The sequence below is a fragment of the Oncorhynchus nerka genome, linkage group LG24, assembly GCF_034236695.1.
Source record: "Oncorhynchus nerka isolate Pitt River linkage group LG24, Oner_Uvic_2.0, whole genome shotgun sequence".
In the NCBI taxonomy this organism is placed as follows: Eukaryota; Metazoa; Chordata; class Actinopteri; order Salmoniformes; family Salmonidae; genus Oncorhynchus; species Oncorhynchus nerka.
The window spans coordinates 99958850-99976603 of record NC_088419.1 but is presented as its reverse complement, the minus strand read 5'-3'; the positions used below and the strand labels follow the sequence as shown (position 1 = coordinate 99976603).

The window sequence follows — 17754 nt, the reverse complement described above, 5'->3', positions numbered from 1 at the left end:
CTAGACTGATGGACATAATGCTTTATAGTCTCTAGACTGATGGACATAATGCTTTAAAGCCTCTAGACTGATGGACATAATGCTTTATAGCCTCTAGACTGATGGACATAATGCTTTATAGCCTCTAGACTGATGGACATAATGCTTTATAGCCTCTATACTGATGGACATAATGCTTTATAGCCTCTAGACTGATGGACATAATGCTTTATAGCCTCTAGACTGATGGACATCATGCTTTATAGCCTCTAGACTGATGGACATAATGCTTTATAGCCTCTACACTGGACATAATGCTTTATAGCCTCTAGACTGATGGACATAATGCTTTATAGCCTCTACACTGGACATAATGCTTTATAGCCTCTAGACTGATGGACATAATGCTTTATAACCTCTAGACTGATGGACATAATGCTTTATAGCCTCTAGACTGATGGACATAATGCTTTATAGGCTCTAGACTGATGGACATAATGCTTTATAACCTCTAGACTGATGGACATAATGCTTTATAGCCTCTACACTGGACATAATGCTTTATAGCCTCTAGACTGATGGACATAATGCTTTATAGCCTCTAGACTGATGGTCATAATGCTTTATAGCCTCTAGACTGATGGACATAATGCTTTATAGCCTCTAGACTGATGGACATAATGCTTTATAGCCTCTAGACTGATGGACATAATGCCTTATAGCCTCTAGACTGATGGACATAATGCTTTATAGTCTCTAGACTGATGGACATAATGCTTTATAGCCTCTAGACTGATGGACATAATGCTTTATAGCCTCTAGACTGATGGACATAATGCTTTATAGCCTCTAGACTGATGAACATAATGCCTTATAGCCTCTAGACTGATGGACATAATGCTTTATAGCCTCTAGACTGATGGACATAATGCCTTATAGCCTCTAGACTGATGGACATAATGCTTTATAGCCTCTAGACTGATGGACATAATGCTTTATAGCCTCTAGACTGATGGACATAATGCTTTATAGCCTCTAGACTGATGGACGTACCAGTATATTGGTTAGTTTATTTATATATTTCACATTTATTTAACCAGGTAGACTAGTTGAGAACACCTTTATTTAACCAGGTAGACTAGTTGAGAACACCTTTATTTAACCAGGTAGGCCAGTTGAGAACACCTTTATTTAACCAGGTAGGCCAGTTGAGAACACCTTTATTTAACCAGGTAGGCCAGTTGAGAACACCTTTATTTAACCAGGTTGACTAGTTGAGAACACCTTTATTTAACCAGGTAGGCTAGTTGAGAACACCTTTATTTAACCAGGTAGGCTAGTTGAGAACACCTTTATTTAACCTGGTAGGCTAGTTGAGAACACCTTTATTTAACCAGGTAGGCTAGTTGAGAACACCTTTATTTAACCAGGTAGGCTAGTTGAGAACACCTTTATTTAACCAGGTAGGCTAGTTGAGAACACCTTTATTTAACCAGGTAGGCTAGTTGAGAACACCTTTATTTAACCAGGTAGGCTAGTTGAGAACACCTTTATTTAACCAGGTAGGCTAGTTGAGAACACCTTTATTTAACCAGGTAGGCTAGTTGAGAACACCTTTATTTAACCAGGTAGGCTAGTTGAGAACACCTTTATTTAACCAGGTAGGCCAGTTGAGAACACCTTTATTTAACCAGGTAGGCTAGTTGAGAACACCTTTATTTAACCAGGTAGGCTAGTTGAGAACACCTTTATTTAACCAGGTAGGCCAGTTGAGAACACCTTTATTTAACCAGGTAGGCTAGTTGAGAACACCTTTATTTAACCAGGTAGGCTAGTTGAGAACACCTTTATTTAACCAGGTAGACTAGTTGAGAACACCTTTATTTAACCAGGTTGACTAGTTGAGAACACCTTTATTTAACCAGGTTGACTAGTTGAGAACACCTTTATTTAACCAGGTAGGCCAGTTGAGAACACCTTTATTTAACCAGGTAGGCTAGTTGAGAACACCTTTATTTAACCAGGTAGGCCAGTTGAGAACACCTTTATTTAACCAGGTAGACTAGTTGAGAACACCTTTATTTAACCAGGTAGGCTAGTTGAGAACACCTTTATTTAACCAGGTAGGCTAGTTGAGAACACCTTTATTTAACCAGGTAGGCTAGTTGAGAACACCTTTATTTAACCAGGTAGGCTAGTTGAGAACACCTTTATTTAACCAGGTAGACTAGTTGAGAACACCTTTATTTAACCAGGTTGACTAGTTGAGAACACCTTTATTTAACCAGGTTGACTAGTTGAGAACACCTTTATTTAACCTGGTAGGCCAGTTGAGAACACCTTTATTTAACTAGGTAGGCCAGTTGAGAACACCTTTATTTAACTAGGTAGGCCAGTTGAGAACACCTTTATTTAACCAGGTAGACTAGTTGAGAACACCTTTATTTAACCAGGTAGGCCAGTTGAGAACACCTTTATTTAACCAGGTAGGCCAGTTGAGAACACCTTTATTTAACCAGGTAGGCTAGTTGAGAACACCTTTATTTAACCAGGTAGGCCAGTTGAGAACACCTTTATTTAACCAGGTAGGCCAGTTGAGAACACCTTTATTTAACCAGGTAGGCCAGTTGAGAACACCTTTATTTAACCAGGTAGGCTAGTTGAGAACAAGTTCTCATTTACAACTGCGACCTGGCCAAGATAAAGTAAAGCAGTGAGACACAAACAACAACACAGAGTTACACATGGAATAAACAAACATACAGTCAATAACACAATAGAGAAAAAGTCTGCAAATGAGGTAAGGGAGGTTAGGCAATAAATAGGCCATAGTGGAGTGATAGATGTGCAGAAGATGAATGTGCAAGTAGAGATACTGGGGTGCAAAGGAGCAAGATAAATAAATACAGTATGGGGATGAGGTAGGTGGCTGTTTACAGATGGGCTATTTACAGATGGGCTATGTACAGGTACAGTGATCTGTGAGCTGCTCTGACAACTGGTGTTTGAAGTTAGTGAAGGAGATAAGAGTCTCCAGCTTCAGTGATTTTTGCAGTTCTTTGCAGTCATTGGCAGCAGAGAACTGGTAGGAAAGGCGGCCAAAGGAGGAGTTGGCTTTGGGGGTCACCAGTGAAATATACCTGCTGGAGCGTGTGCTACGGGTGGGTGCTGCTATGGTGACCAGTGAGCTGAGATAAGGCGGGCCTTTACCTAGCAGAGACTTGTAGATGACCTGTAGCCAGTGGGTTTGGTGACGAGTATGAAGCGAGGGCCAGCCAACAAGAGCGTACAGGTCGCAATGGTGGGTAGTATAGGGGGCTTTGGTGACAAAACGGATGGCACTGTGATAGATAGTTATGTATCTTATTTATCACACAGCACAGAGACACAGAGCCTTTGAGAGGAGAATCTGTCAGAGGCCTGGTGGTCGACACAGAGACAGACCTCACGGGCCTGGTGGTCGACACAGAGACAGACCTCACGGGCCTGGTGGTCGACACAGAGACAGACCTCACGGGCCTGGTGGTCGACACAGAGACAGACCTCACGGGCCTGGTGGTCGACACAGAGACAGATTATTTAAATGACTTGGGTTGTACCAGAGCAGTATTATGCTAGTATTTAAATGACTTGGGTTGTATCAGAGCAGTATTATGTTAGTATTTAAATGACTTGGGTTGTACCAGAGCAGTATTATGCTAGTATTTAAATGACTTGGGTTGTATCAGAGCAGTATTATGTTAGTATTTAAATGACTTGGGTTGTACCAGAGCAGTATTATGCTAGTATTTAAATGACTTGGTTTGTACCAGTATTTATTTAAATGACTTGGTTTGTACCAGAGCAGTATTATGCTAGTATTTAAATGACTTGGGTTGTACCATTTAAATGACTTGGTTTGCAGTATTATGCTAGTATTTAAATGACTTGGTTTGTACCAGAGCAGTATTATGCTAGTATTTAAATGACTTGGTTTGTACCAGAGCAGTATTATGCTAGTATTTAAATGACTTGGTTTGTACCAGAGCAGTATTATGCTAGTATTTAAATGACTTGGTTTGTACCAGAGCAGTATTATGCTAGTATTTAAATGACTTGGGTTGTATTTTATGTTAATTTAAATGACTTGGTTTGTACCAGAGCAGTATTATGCTAGTATTTAAATGACTTGGTTTGTACCAGAGCAGTATTATGCTAGTATTTAAATGACTTGGTTTGTACCAGAGCAGTATTATGCTAGTATTTAAATGACTTGGTTTGTACCAGAGCAGTATTATGCTAGTATTTAAATGACTTGGGTTGTATCAGACATCAGTATTTAAATGACTTGGGTTGTACCCATTATGCTAGTATTTAAATGACTTGGGTTGTACTATTATGCTAGTATTTAAATGACTTGGTTTGTACCAGAGCAGTATTATGTTAGTATTTAAATGACTTGGGTTGTACCAGAGCAGTATTATGCTAGTATTTAAATGACTTGGGTTGTACCAGAGCAGTATTATGTTAGTATTTAAATGACTTGGGTTGTACCAGAGCAGTATTATGTTAGTATTTAAATGACTTGGGTTGTACCAGAGCAGTATTATGCTAGTATTTAAATGACTTGGGTTGTACCAGAGCAGTATTATGCTAGTATTTAAATGACTTGGGTTGTACCAGAGCAGTATTATGCTAGTATTTAAATGACTTGGGTTGTACCAGAGCAGTCATCTCATGCTGCTGTTTTCCCCGTCTAGGTGGCAGTTCCCTGAACAACCTGGTAGAGCTGAAGACGATCAACATCAACCCCACAGACACCTCTGTTCCTCTGCTCAACGACTGCAATGAGGTAACTTAAACAATATCTATATACATTACTATCAAAAACCCTAGACATTGTCATGTGTGAACCCCAGGAGGGCAGCCGTTTCTGAGATACTGGAACCCTCACACCACTAAGATCCATCCTGAAGCCGTGTGTTTCTGACCACACGCCTGGCACCGAGGATCCATCCTGAAGCCCTGTGTTTCTGACCACACGCCTGGCACCGAGGATCCATCCTGAAGCCCTGTGTTTCTGACCACACGCCTGGCACCGAGGATCCATCCTGAAGCACACGCCTGGCACCGAGGATCCATCCTGAAGCCGTGTGTTTCTCACCACACGCCTGGCACTGAGGATCCATCCTGAAGCACACGCCTGGCACCGAGGATCCATCCTGAAGCCCTGTGTATCTCACCACACGCCTGGCACCGAGGATCCATCCTGAAGCACACGCCTGGCACCGAGGATCCATCCTGAAGCCGTGTGTATCTCACCAAACGCCTGGCACCGAGGATCAAGCCACGCTCAGTCTCTTAGGTCACTGGTTTTGTCCATTCTAACATTCCAATAGAGCAGTAACTGAATGTCTTGATGCCTGTCTGCCTGCTCTATATAGCAAGACACGTGACTCACTGTCATGTAGGAGGGAACCATTTTCATGAACGGACTGATGTACCTAATATACCGGCCATTGATTCTTAAAGAGTAGAACTTCTAAATGAGTTCTGCTGCTGTACCCCATCAGAACCCCACATATAGGCCTGTTTTAGTCCACCGTTTGGAAACAATGTAATTGTGAATCCAACGGTCCGGCTTCAAAAGAGGAAATCTGTTGTAATTCCTCAGTACCACCTAACCGGTGTAACCGGTGTCCACCGGGACTCACCAGTGTGTTCTCTTCCAGTACCACAGGTACATAGAGATAGCCATCAAGCAGTGCCGCAGCTCTGGTATCGACTGTAAGATCCACGGCCTGGGCATCGTGGGACGGATCAGAGCAGAGGATGAGGAGCTGGCCACCGTGTCATTCCTGGCTTCAGACAACGAGGAAGAGGATGATGAGAAGACGCCTACTGGGAGGTGAGGAATGATTCTGTTTGTAAAGTAGTGCCACAATCCTAAATCAACCCCTAGACCCTGACCCCATACGCCCTAGACCATCCGCCCTAGACCATACGCCCTAGACCATCCGCCCTAGACCATCCGCCCTAGACCATCCGCCCTAGACCATACGCCCTAGACCATACGCCCTGGACCATACGCCCTGGACCATACGCCCTAGACCATCCGCCCTAGACCATACGCCCTAGACCATACGCCCTAGACCATCCGCCCTAGACCATACGCCCTAGACCATACGCCCTAGACCATACGCCCTGGACCATGCGCCCTAGACCATACGCCCTAGACCATACGCCCTAGACCATCCGCCCTAGACCATCCGCCCTAGACCATCCGCCCTAGACCATCCGCCCTAGACCATCCGCCCTAGACCATACGCCCTAGACCATACGCCCTACACCATACGCCCTAGACCATCCGCCCTAGACCATACGCCCTAGACCATACGCCCTAGAACATACGCCCTAGAACATACGCCCTAGACCATACGCCCTAGACCATACGCCCTAGACCATACGCCCTAGACCATACGCCCTAGACCATACGCCCTAGACCATCCGCCCTAGACCATCCGCCCTAGACCATACGCCCTAGACCATACGCCCTAGACCATACGCCCTAGACCATACGCAATTCACTCCGAAATCCATTGGGTCCAGGGGATTTACTGCGTAGATGTAATTGGCAACACAATCTCTTCTACAGAGAGCTGTTTGTCTAGTTCAGCAGCTGTCTCAGGTTCAACTGTCGGAACATCTACCTTCTCAAAGGTGTTGAGTAAGATGGCATTACCAGCTGATTCCGAAGTGTATATTTGTGAGTAAAAGTTATGAAAGCATGAATTGACCTCTAAATGATCAATACATTTGTTACCCAGCTCGTCTGCTATCTCAGGTATGGTTTGATTTGCGGTTCTGTGGCGCAGCTAATGTGCTAGCATTTTCTCTGATGTTCATCATTTTGGTATCGAGATTTACTCATTCGATTTTCAGCTTGTCGAGGTTAAAGATCAAACACCATCTGAAGAGTGAAACGTTGTTTTAGTAAATCTGGGGATGAGGAGTGTGAATAACGCTATATCCAAGTCCCAGAATGGATTTGTAAGTCCCCCTCGGCTTTGAACATTGCACTTCCTTCATCTTGGTCGAAATAATTTGGCCCCTTTTTTTTAAATAAGCCTTCAGTGATTCCCATACTGAGACATTCCAGGGGTTTGATTTAACTCGAGAAACAGCTCAATTTCATGATGATATGAAAGCAACAAGGGTTTCTTCTGATCGCACTAGTGAGTTACGCCACCCAGGGGGATAATTAGGAAGTAGGTTCATAGTAAGAGGGGAGGAATGATCCGGAATGACTATAGCTTGGTAACTCCGTGATGAGGGGCAGAAATCTATTGTCTAGGGAAAAGTAGTCTATAGGTGAGAAGGTCTATGAACTGGCGATAAAAAAACAACACTCCCTCGCTGTGGGAACGCCACGCATCAGGATAGGCCTTACAGCGCCTTCGGAAAAGTATTCAGACCCCTTGACTTTTTCCACATGTTCTTACGTTACAGCCTCATTCTAACATGGATTAAATTGTTTTATTCCCTTATCATTCTACACACATTAACCCATAATGACAAAGCAAAAACAGTAAAAAAAAATAAAAATTGGGTGTGTACTTAGGGTCGTTGTAAAGGTGAACCTTCGCCTCAGTCTGAGGTCCTGAGTGCTCTGGAGCAGGTTTTCATCAAGGATCTCTGTACTTTGCTTCGTTCATCTTTGCCTCGATCCTGACTAGTCTCCCAGTCCTGCCGCTGAAAAACATCCCATGCAAATGTTTTCCTCTCCTCCGCTCCTCCATAGAAATAGAATTAGTAGAACCGGCGTCCCCATTATAATGGGTGGTCCCCATTCAAGTCAATGATGTCATAATGATGTCATAATGGGTGGTCCCCGTTCAAGTCAATGATGTCATAATGGGTGGTCCCCGTTCAAGTCAATGATGTCATAATGGGTGGTCCCCGTTCAAGTCAATGATGTCATAATGGGTGGTCCCCATTCAAGTCAATGATGTCATAATGATGTTATAATGGGTGGTCCCCGTTCAAGTCAATGATGTCATAATGGGTGGTCCCCATTCAAGTCAATGATGTCATAATGATGTCATAATGGGTGGACTGCCGGCCATTGTGAGGAGCAGAGCCGGGAAGTGTAGCTATGTGTTGTGATTTGTTGATTCAACTCAACTTGGAAAGTTTATTACCTCTATATTCATGCTGGGCCTTTCCCTGTTTATTACCTCTATATTCATGCTGGGCCTTCCCCTGTTTATTACCTCTATATTCATGCTGGGCCTTTCCCTGTTTATTACCTCTATATTCATGCTGGGCATTCCCCTGTTTATTACCTCTATATTCATGCTGGGCCTTTCCCCTGTTTATTACCTCTATATTCATGCTGGGCCTTTCCCTGTTTATTACCTCTATATTCATGCTGGGCCTTTCCCTGTTTATTACCTCTATATTCATGCTGGACCTTTCCCTGTTTATTACCTCTATATTCATGCTGGGCCTTTCCCTGTTTATTACCTCTATATTCATGCTGGGCCTTTCCCTGTTTATTACCTCTATATTCATGCTGGGCCTTTCCCTGTTTATTACCTCTATATTCATGCTGGGCCTTTCCCTGTTTATTACCTCTATATTCATGCTGGGCCTTTCCCTGTTTATTACCTCTATATTCATGCTGGGCCTTCCCCTGTTTATTACCTCTATATTCATGCTGGACCTTTCCCTGTTTATTACCTCTATATTCATGCTGGGCCTTTCCCTGTTTATTACCTCTATATTCATGCTGGGCCTTTCCCTGTTTATTACCTCTATATTCATGCTAGGCCTTTCCCTGTTTATTACCTCTATATTCATGCTGGACCTTTCCTTGTTTATTACCTCTATATTCATGCTGGGCCTTTCCCCTGTTTATTACCTCTATATTCATGCTGGGCCTTCCCCTGTTTATTACCTCTATATTCATGCTGGGCCTTTCCCCTGTTTATTACCTCTATATTCATGCTGGACCTTTCCCTGTTTATTACCTCTATATTCATGCTGGGCCTTTCCCCTGTTTATTACCTCTATATTCATGCTGGACCTTTCCCCTGTTTATTACCTCTATATTCATGCTGGGCCTTTCCCTGTTTATTACCTCTATATTCATGCTGGGCCTTTCCCTGTTTATTACCTCTATATTCATGCTGGGCCTTTCCCTGTTTATTACCTCTATATTCATGCTGGGCCTTTCCCTGTTTATTACCTCTATATTCATGCTGGGCCTGGGCCTTTCCCCTGTTTATTACCTCTATATTCATGCTGGGCCTTTTCCCTGTTTATTACCTCTATATTCATGCTGGGCCTTTCCCTGTTTATTACCTCTATATTCATGCTGGGCCTTTCCCTGTTTATTACCTCTATATTCATGCTGGACCTTTCCCTGTTTATTACCTCTATATTCATGCTGGGCCTTTCCCCTGTTTATTACCTCTATATTCATGCTGGGCCTTCCCCTGTTTATTACCTCTATATTCATGCTGGGCCTTTCCCCTGTTTATTACCTCTATATTCATGCTGGACCTTTCCCTGTTTATTACCTCTATATTCATGCTGGACCTTTCCCCTGTTTATTACCTCTATATTCATGCTGGACCTTTCCCTGTTTATTACCTCTATATTCATGCTGGACCTTTCCCTGTTTATTACCTCTATATTCATGCTGGGCCTTTCCCCTGTTTATTACCTCTATATTCATGCTGGACCTTTCCCCTGTTTATTACCTCTATATTCATGCTGGGCCTTTCCCTGTTTATTACCTCTATATTCATGCTGGACCTTTCCCTGTTTATTACCTCTATATTCATGCTGGACCTTTCCCTGTTTATTACCTCTATATTCATGCTGGACCTTTCCCTGTTTATTACCTCTATATTCATGCTGGGCCTTTCCCCTGTTTATTACCTCTATATTCATGCTGGGCCTTTTCCCTGTTTATTACCTCTATATTCATGCTGGGCCTGGGCCTTTCCCTGTTTATTACCTCTATATTCATGCTGGGCCTTTTCCCTGTTTATTACCTCTATATTCATGCTGGGCCTTTCCCTGTTTATTACCTCTATATTCATGCTGGGCCTTTCCCTGTTTAGTACCTCTATATTCATGCTGGGCCTTTCCCTGTTTATTACCTCTATATTCATGCTGGGCCTTTCCCTGTTTATTACCTCTATATTCATGCTGGGCCTTTCCCCTGTTTATTACCTCTATATTCATGCTGGGCCTTCCCCTGTTTATTACCTCTATATTCATGCTGGGCCCTTTCCCCTGTTTATTACCTCTATATTCATGCTGGGCCTTTCCCTGTTTATTACCTCTATATTCATGCTGGGCCTTTCCCTGTTTATTACCTCTATATTCATGCTGGGCCTTTCCTCTGTTTATTACCTCTATATTCATGCTGGGCCTTTCCCTGTTTATTACCTCTATATTCATGCTGGGCCTTCCCCTGTTTATTACCTCTATATTCATGCTGGGCCCTTTCCCCTGTTTATTACCTCTATATTCATGCTGGGCCTTTCCCTGTTTATTACCTCTATATTCATGCTGGGCCTTTCCCTGTTTATTACCTCTATATTCATGCTGGGCCTTTCCCTGTTTATTACCTCTATATTCATGCTGGGCCTTTCCTCTGTTTATTACCTCTATATTCATGCTGGGCCTTTCCCTGTTTATTACCTCTATATTCATGCTGGGCCTTTCCCTGTTTATTACCTCTATATTCATGCTGGGCCTTTCCTCTGTTTATTACCTCTATATTCATGCTGGGCCTTTCCCTGTTTATTACCTCTATATTCATGCTGGGCCTTTCCCTGTTTATTACCTCTATATTCATGCTGGGCCTTTCCCTGTTTATTACCTCTATATTCATGCTGGGCCTTTCCCTGTTTATTACCTCTATATTCATGCTGGGCCTTTCCCCTGTTTATTACCTCTATATTCATGCTGGGCCTTTCCCTGTTTATTACCTCTATATTCATGCTGGGCCTTTCCCTGTTTATTACCTCTATATTCATGCTGGGCCTTTCCCTGTTTATTACCTCTATATTCATGCTGGACCTTTCCCTGTTTATTACCTCTATATTCATGCTGGGCCTTTCCCCTGTTTATTACCTCTATATTCATGCTGGGCCTTCCCCTGTTTATTACCTCTATATTCATGCTGGGCCTTTCCCCTGTTTATTACCTCTATATTCATGCTGGGCCTTCCCCTGTTTATTACCTCTATATTCATGCTGGGCCTTCCCCTGTTTATTACCTCTATATTCATGCTGGGCCTTTCCCTGTTTATTACCTCTATATTCATGCTGGGCCTTTCCCCTGTTTATTACCTCTATATTCATGCTGGGCCTGGACCTTTCCCTGTTTATTACCTCTATATTCATGCTGGGCCTTTCCCTGTTTATTACCTCTATATTCATGCTGGGCCTTTCCCTGTTTATTACCTCTATATTCATGCTGGGCCTTTCCCTGTTTATTACCTCTATATTCATGCTGGGCCTTTCCCTGTTTATTACCTCTATATTCATGCTGGGCCTTTCCCTGTTTATTACCTCTATATTCATGCTGGGCCTTTCCCTGTTTATTACCTCTATATTCATGCTGGGCCTTTCCCTGTTTATTACCTCTATATTCATGCTGGGCCTTTCCCTGTTTATTACCTCTATATTCATGCTGGGCCTTTCCCTGTTTATTACCTCTATATTCATGCTGGGCCTTTCCCTGTTTATTACCTCTATATTCATGCTGGACCTTTCTCTGTTTATTATTACTAAAACCCTTATCTGCACCAATACAGTTGGCTGGTATTTCAGCTCTATTTGATTCATGCTCTGATGATTCCTTCAGAGCATCTTTGGCCTCTGAGTCAGAGAGCATTTTGTCCAGATGTTTAAATCCCCGCTTTTACAGATCTGATTCCTCTCTTTCTGTTCTGCTAGTTCGGCCCGTAAGAAGTTGTCCGGTCTGGAGTCGACTGCCACCATCCGCACCAAGGTGTTTGTCTGGGGACTCAATGACAAAGACCAGCTGGGAGGACTGAAGGGGTCCAAGGTACTGCCTGGTCTGCTTTGATTAGCCTAAAGTTCACCTTTCAAATTTAAGGCGCATGCCCTGCCAAATCTGAGGATCTCTCTTTTTCCAGCCATCTATTTCCACTTGTTACTGACAGTAAATCTCAGTGGATTGATTGCTTTCATTTTAATCTCGTGACTCTTTCATACTCTTGCTTGTCGTTTTGTCCTGTTAATGTTACGACCACGGAAATGTTTGTAATAACCTGTCAAACACACCCGGGTCATGGCTGAAATGGGCTCAGTGGTAACCTGTCAAACACACCCGGGTCATGGCTGAAATGGGCTCAGTGGTAACCTGTCAAACACACCCCGGGTCATGGGCTCAGTGGTAACCTGTCAAACACACCCCGGGTCATGGGCTCAGTGGTAACCTGTCAAACACACCCCGGGTCATGGGCTCAGTGGTAACCTGTCAAACACACCCCGGGTCATGGGCTCAGTGGTAACCTGTCAAACACACCCCGGTCATGGGCTCAGTGGTAACCTGTCAAACACACCCCGGGTCATGGGCTCAGTGGTAACCTGTCAAACACACCCGGGTCATGGGCTCAGTGGTAACCTGTCAAACACACCCCGGGTCATGGGCTCAGTGATAACCTGTCAAACACACCCGGGTCATAAATGGGCTCAGTGGAAAGCGTAGGATACTAAAGCTTGGCTGAAATGGGCTCAGTGGAAAGCGTAGGATACTAAAGCTTGGCTGAAATGGGCTCAGTGGAAAGCGTAGGATACTAAAGCTTGGCCTGGTTTTGAAGGCTCAGTGGAAAGCGTAGGATACTAAAGCTTGGCCTGGGATTGAAGGCTCAGTGGAAAGCGTAGGATACTAAAGCTTGGCCTGGGATTGAAGGCTCAGTGGAAAGCGTAGGATACTAAAGCTTGGCCTGGGATTGAAGGCTCAGTGGATACTAAAGCTTGGCCTGGGATTGAAGGCTCATGGAAAGCTAAAAAGCTTGGCCTGGGATTGAAGGCTCAGTGGAAATAGTGGAAAGCTTGGCCTGGGATTGAAGGCTCAGTGGAAAGCGAGGATACTAAAGCTTGGCCTGGGATTGAAGGCTCAGTGGAAAGCGTAAATACTAAAGCTTGGCCTGGGATTGAAGGCTCAGTGGAAAGCTAAACTAAAGCTTGGCCTGGGATTGAAGGCTCAGTGGAAAGCGTAGGATACTAAAGCTTGGCCTGGGATTGAAGGCTCAGTGGAAAGCGTAGGATACTAAAGCTTGGCCTGGGATTGAAGGCTCAGTGGAAAGCGTAGGATACTAAAGCTTGGCCTGGGATTGAAGGCTCAGTGGAAAGCGTAGGATACTAAAGCTTGGCCTGGGATTGAAGGCTCAGTGGAAAGCGTAGGATACTAAAGCTTGGCCTGGGATTGAAGGCGTGGTCTCGACACCCGACACCACAAGACAGAGAAGAGAAAAAAAATCACTTTATTTTGATGGAATTTAAAAAGTTCAATACATTTGAAATGTTTACAAATGAGATGCGCTGAACTGCACACGACTTCTGAAAAGGAAGTGATCTAATATCTGATCTGGCCAACAATGTGACGTGTGATCTAGAGCCAAGCTGTTGATTTTAATATGAAGGTTCCCTGCTATTGACACACATGTTGACTTTCGCACCAGTAATTAATGAGACCGCACAGGTGACTGCAGGTAGGCCTAGACAAATAATGTTTTTGGTAGTTGTATCCCTGTCCCATCCATTTATGTTAATGTTTTATATAATGAACAACAATTTAAATGCAACCATTTCAAAGATTTACAGTTCATTAGAAGGAAATCTGTCAATTTAAATAAATGAAATAGGCCCTAATTTATGGATTTCATGTGACTGGGCAGGGGCGTAGTCATGGGTGGGCCTGGGGGGGCACAGGCCCACCCAATGGATTTCACGTGACTGGGCAGGGGCGTAGTCGTGGGTGGGCGTGGGAGGGCACAGGCCCACCCAATGGATTTCATGTGACTGGGCAGGGGCGTAGTCATGGGTGGGCGTGGGAGGGCACAGGCCCACCCAATGGATTTCATGTGACTGGGCAGGGGCGTAGTCATGGGTGGGCGTGGGAGGGCACAGGCCCACCCAATGGATTTCATGTGACTGGGCAGGGGCGTAGTCATGGGTGGGCGTGGGAGGGCACAGGCCCACCCAATGGATTTCATGTGACTGGGCAGGGGCGTAGTCGTGGGTGGGCCTGGGAGGGCACAGGCCCACCCACTGGGGAGCCAGGCTCAGCCAATCGGAATGATTTTTTTCCCCCCCACAAAGGGGCTTTATTACAGACAGAAATGATCCAACACTTCACAAGTTGCGTTTATATGCAAATAAAACCAGTGTATTTGTGCAAATGAAGCACATATCATTTTCTTTATTTTAACACAAACTTTATAAACAAATACCTGATACCGTTAGAAAATGTATATATATGAGTGCATTCTAAGAAAATAAAAAGTGACATTTTACAATAAATTGAATAACAGAATTCCCACCAAAATCCCAGAATGATTTGTCCGTGCCAGTAAAAAGGTGCAGTTATTCAGTCAATATCGGATGGATTTAAAACATTCTTAAAGTTTGGAGTATCTCCATCCATTGTCCCAACTGGGGCGGCAGGGTAGCCTAGTGGTTAGAGGGTAGAGGAGGCAGCGTAGCCTAGTGGTTAGAGGGTAGAGGTGGCAGCGTAGCCTAGTGGTTAGAGTGTAGAGGTGGCAGCGTAGCCTAGTGGTTAGAGTGTAGAGGTGGCAGGTAGCCTAGTGGTTAGAGTGTAGAGGTGACAGCGTAGCCTAGTGGTTAGAGTGTAGAGGTGGCAGGTAGCCTAGTGGTTAGAGGGTAGAGGAGGCAGGGTAGCCTAGTGGTTAGAGTGTAGAGGTGGCAGGGTAGCCTAGTGGTTAGAGTGTAGAGGTGGCAGGGTAGCCTAGTGGTTAGAGGGTAGAGGTGGCAGGGTAGCCTAGTGGTTAGAGGTAGAGGAGGCAGGGTAGCCTAGTGGTTAGAGTGTAGAGGTGGCAGGTAGCCTAGTGGTTAGAGTGTAGAGGTGGCAGGGTAGCCTAGTGGTTAGAGGGTAGAGGTGGCAGCGTAGCCTAGTGGTTAGAGTGTAGAGGAGGCAGGGTAGCCTAGTGGTTAGAGTGTAGAGGTGGCAGGTAGAGTGTAGAGGAGGCAGGGTAGCCTAGTGGTTAGAGTGTAGAGGTTAGAGTGTAGAGGCAGGGTAGCCTAGTGGTTAGAGAGTGGTAGAGGGTGTAGAGGAGGCAGGGTAGCCTAGTGGTTAGAGGGTAGAGGTGGCAGGGTAGCCTAGTGGTTAGAGTGTAGAGGAGGCAGGGGTAGCCTAGTGGTTAGAGTGTAGGTTAGAGTCGTGAGGTGGCAGGGTAGCCTAGTGGTTAGAGTGTAGAGGTGGCAGGGTGGCAGGGTAGCCCTAGTGGTTAGAGTGTAGAGGTGGCAGGGTAGCCTAGTGGTTAGAGAGGTAGAGGGTGGTGGTTAGAGTGTAGAGGTAGCCTAGTGGTTAGAGTGTAGAGGAGGCAGGGTAGCCTAGTGGTTAGAGGAGGCAGTAGAGGGTAGAGGTGGCAGGGTAGCCTAGTGGTTAGAGTGTAGAGGAGGCAGGGTAGCCTAGTGGTTAGAGTGTAGAGGCAGGGTAGCCTAGTGGTTAGAGTGTAGAGGAGGCAGGGTAGCCTAGTGGTTAGAGTGTAGAGGTGGTAGGGTAGCCTAGTGGTTAGAGTGTAGAGGCGGCAGGGCAGCCTAGTGGTTAGAGGGTAGAGGAGGTAGGTAGCCTAGTGGTTAGAGCAGAGGAGGTAGGCAGCCTAGTGGTTAGAGTGTAGAGGTGGCAGGTAGCCTAGTGGTTAGAGTGTAGAGGCGGCAGGTAGCCTAGTGGTTAGAGGGTAGAGGTGGTAGGTAGCCTAGTGGTTAGAGTGTAGAGGCGGCAGGGCAGCCTAGTGGTTAGAGTGTAGAGGCGGCAGGGTAGCCTAGTGGTTAGAGGGTAGAGGCGGCAGGGTAGCCTAGTGGTTAGAGGGTAGAGGCGGCAGGTAGCCTAGTGGTTAGAGGGTAGAGGCGGCAGGGTAGCCTAGTGGTTAGAGGGTAGAGGAGGTAGGTAGCCTAGTGGTTAGAGTGTAGAGGTGGCAGGTAGCCTAGTGGTTAGAGTGTAGAGGCGGCAGGGTAGCCTAGTGGTTAGAGTGTAGAGGGCCTAGTGGTTAGAGGTGGCAGGGTAGCCTAGTGGTTAGAGGGTAGAGGAGGCCTAGTGGTTAGAGTGTAGCCTAGTGGTTAGAGTGTAGAGGTGGCAGGTAGCCTAGTGGTTAGAGTGTAGAGGCGGCAGCGTAGCCTAGTGGTTAGAGGGTAGAGGCGGCAGGTAGCCTAGTGGTTAGAGGGTAGAGGTGGCAGCGTAGCCTAGTGGTTAGAGTGTAGAGGTGGCAGGGGTAGCCTAGTGGTTAGAGTGTAGAGGTGGCAGGGTAGCCTAGTGGTTAGAGTGTAGAGGTGGCAGGGTAGCCTAGTGGTTAGAGTGTAGAGGAGGCAGGGTAGCCTAGTGGTTAGAGTGTAGAGGTGGCAGGGTAGCCTAGTGGTTAGAGTGTAGAGGTGGTAGGTAGCCTAGTGGTTAGAGTGTAGAGGAGGCAGGGCAGCCTAGTGGTTAGAGTGTAGAGGCGGCAGGGTAGCCTAGTGGTTAGAGGGTAGAGGTGGCAGCGTAGCCTAGTGGTTAGAGTGTAGAGGCGGCAGGGCAGCCTAGTGGTTAGAGTGTAGAGGCGGCAGGGTAGCCTAGTGGTTAGAGTGTAGAGGAGGCAGGGTAGCCTTGTGGTTAGAGGGTAGAGGGTAGAGGTGGCAGGGTAGCCTAGTGGTTAGAGTGTAGAGGAGGCAGGGTAGCCTAGTGGTTAGAGTGTAGAGGTGGCAGGGTAGCCTAGTGGTTAGAGTGTAGAGGTGGTAGGTAGCCTAGTGGTTAGAGTGTAGAGGAGGCAGGGCAGCCTAGTGGTTAGAGTGTAGAGGCGGAAGGTTGCAAGTTCAGCCTAGTGGTTAGAGGTAGAAATCTGTCGTTCTGCCCTGTGGTTAGACAAGGAGTAGCCTAGTGGTTAGAGGTCAGGAAAAGTGTAGGTAGGCGGGTAGGGTAGCCTAGTGGTTAGAGGTAGAGGTAGACTTGCCTAGCGGGTTAAATAAAATAAAACTGTGTTGCAGGGAGCCTAGTGGTTAGAGGGTAGAGGAGAATGTTAGGTAGCCTAGTGGTTAGAGTGTAGAGGTGGCAGGTAGCCTAGTGGTTAGAGTGTAGAGGCGGCAGCGTAGCCTAGTGGTTAGAGGTAGAGGCGGCAGGTAGCCTAGTGGTTAGAGGGTAGAGGTGGCAGCAGCCTAGTGGTTAGAGTGTAGAAGCGAGAGGGCAGCCTGCTGGTTAGAGAGAGGCGGCAGGGTAGCCTAGTGGTTAGAGGGAGAGGGCAGGGTGCCTGCTGGTTAGAGGGCAATGCGGCAGGAGCCTGCATGAGGCGGCAGGGTAGCCTAGTGGTTAGAGGGCAAGGAGGTAGGTAGCCTGTGTTAGAGGTAGAGGTGGCAGGGTAGCCTAGTGGTTAGAGGGCAATGCGGCAGCGTGCCAGTGGTTAGAGGGTAGAGGCGGCAGGTAGCATTGTCTAGTATTTAGAGTTGAGAAAAGGTGTTCCTTCAGAAACTGGTTTAGAGGGTGAGGTGGCAGCGTAGTGGTTAGAGTGTAACTGACTAGTGGTTAGAGGGGCCGAGG

The 17754-nt window shown here is 45.8% G+C and overlaps 1 protein-coding gene across 1 annotated transcript in view; it reads left to right on the top strand.

Annotated features, from left to right (window-relative positions):
* herc2 (HECT and RLD domain containing E3 ubiquitin protein ligase 2) overlaps window positions 1–17754 on the top strand; it is a 326293-nt gene that overhangs the window by 188590 nt on the left and 119949 nt on the right. The window contains 3 exon segments of the mRNA XM_065008536.1: window positions 4719–4810; window positions 5691–5866; window positions 11940–12051. Of these exon segments, the coding sequence (XP_064864608.1) occupies window positions 4719–4810; window positions 5691–5866; window positions 11940–12051 (380 nt within the window).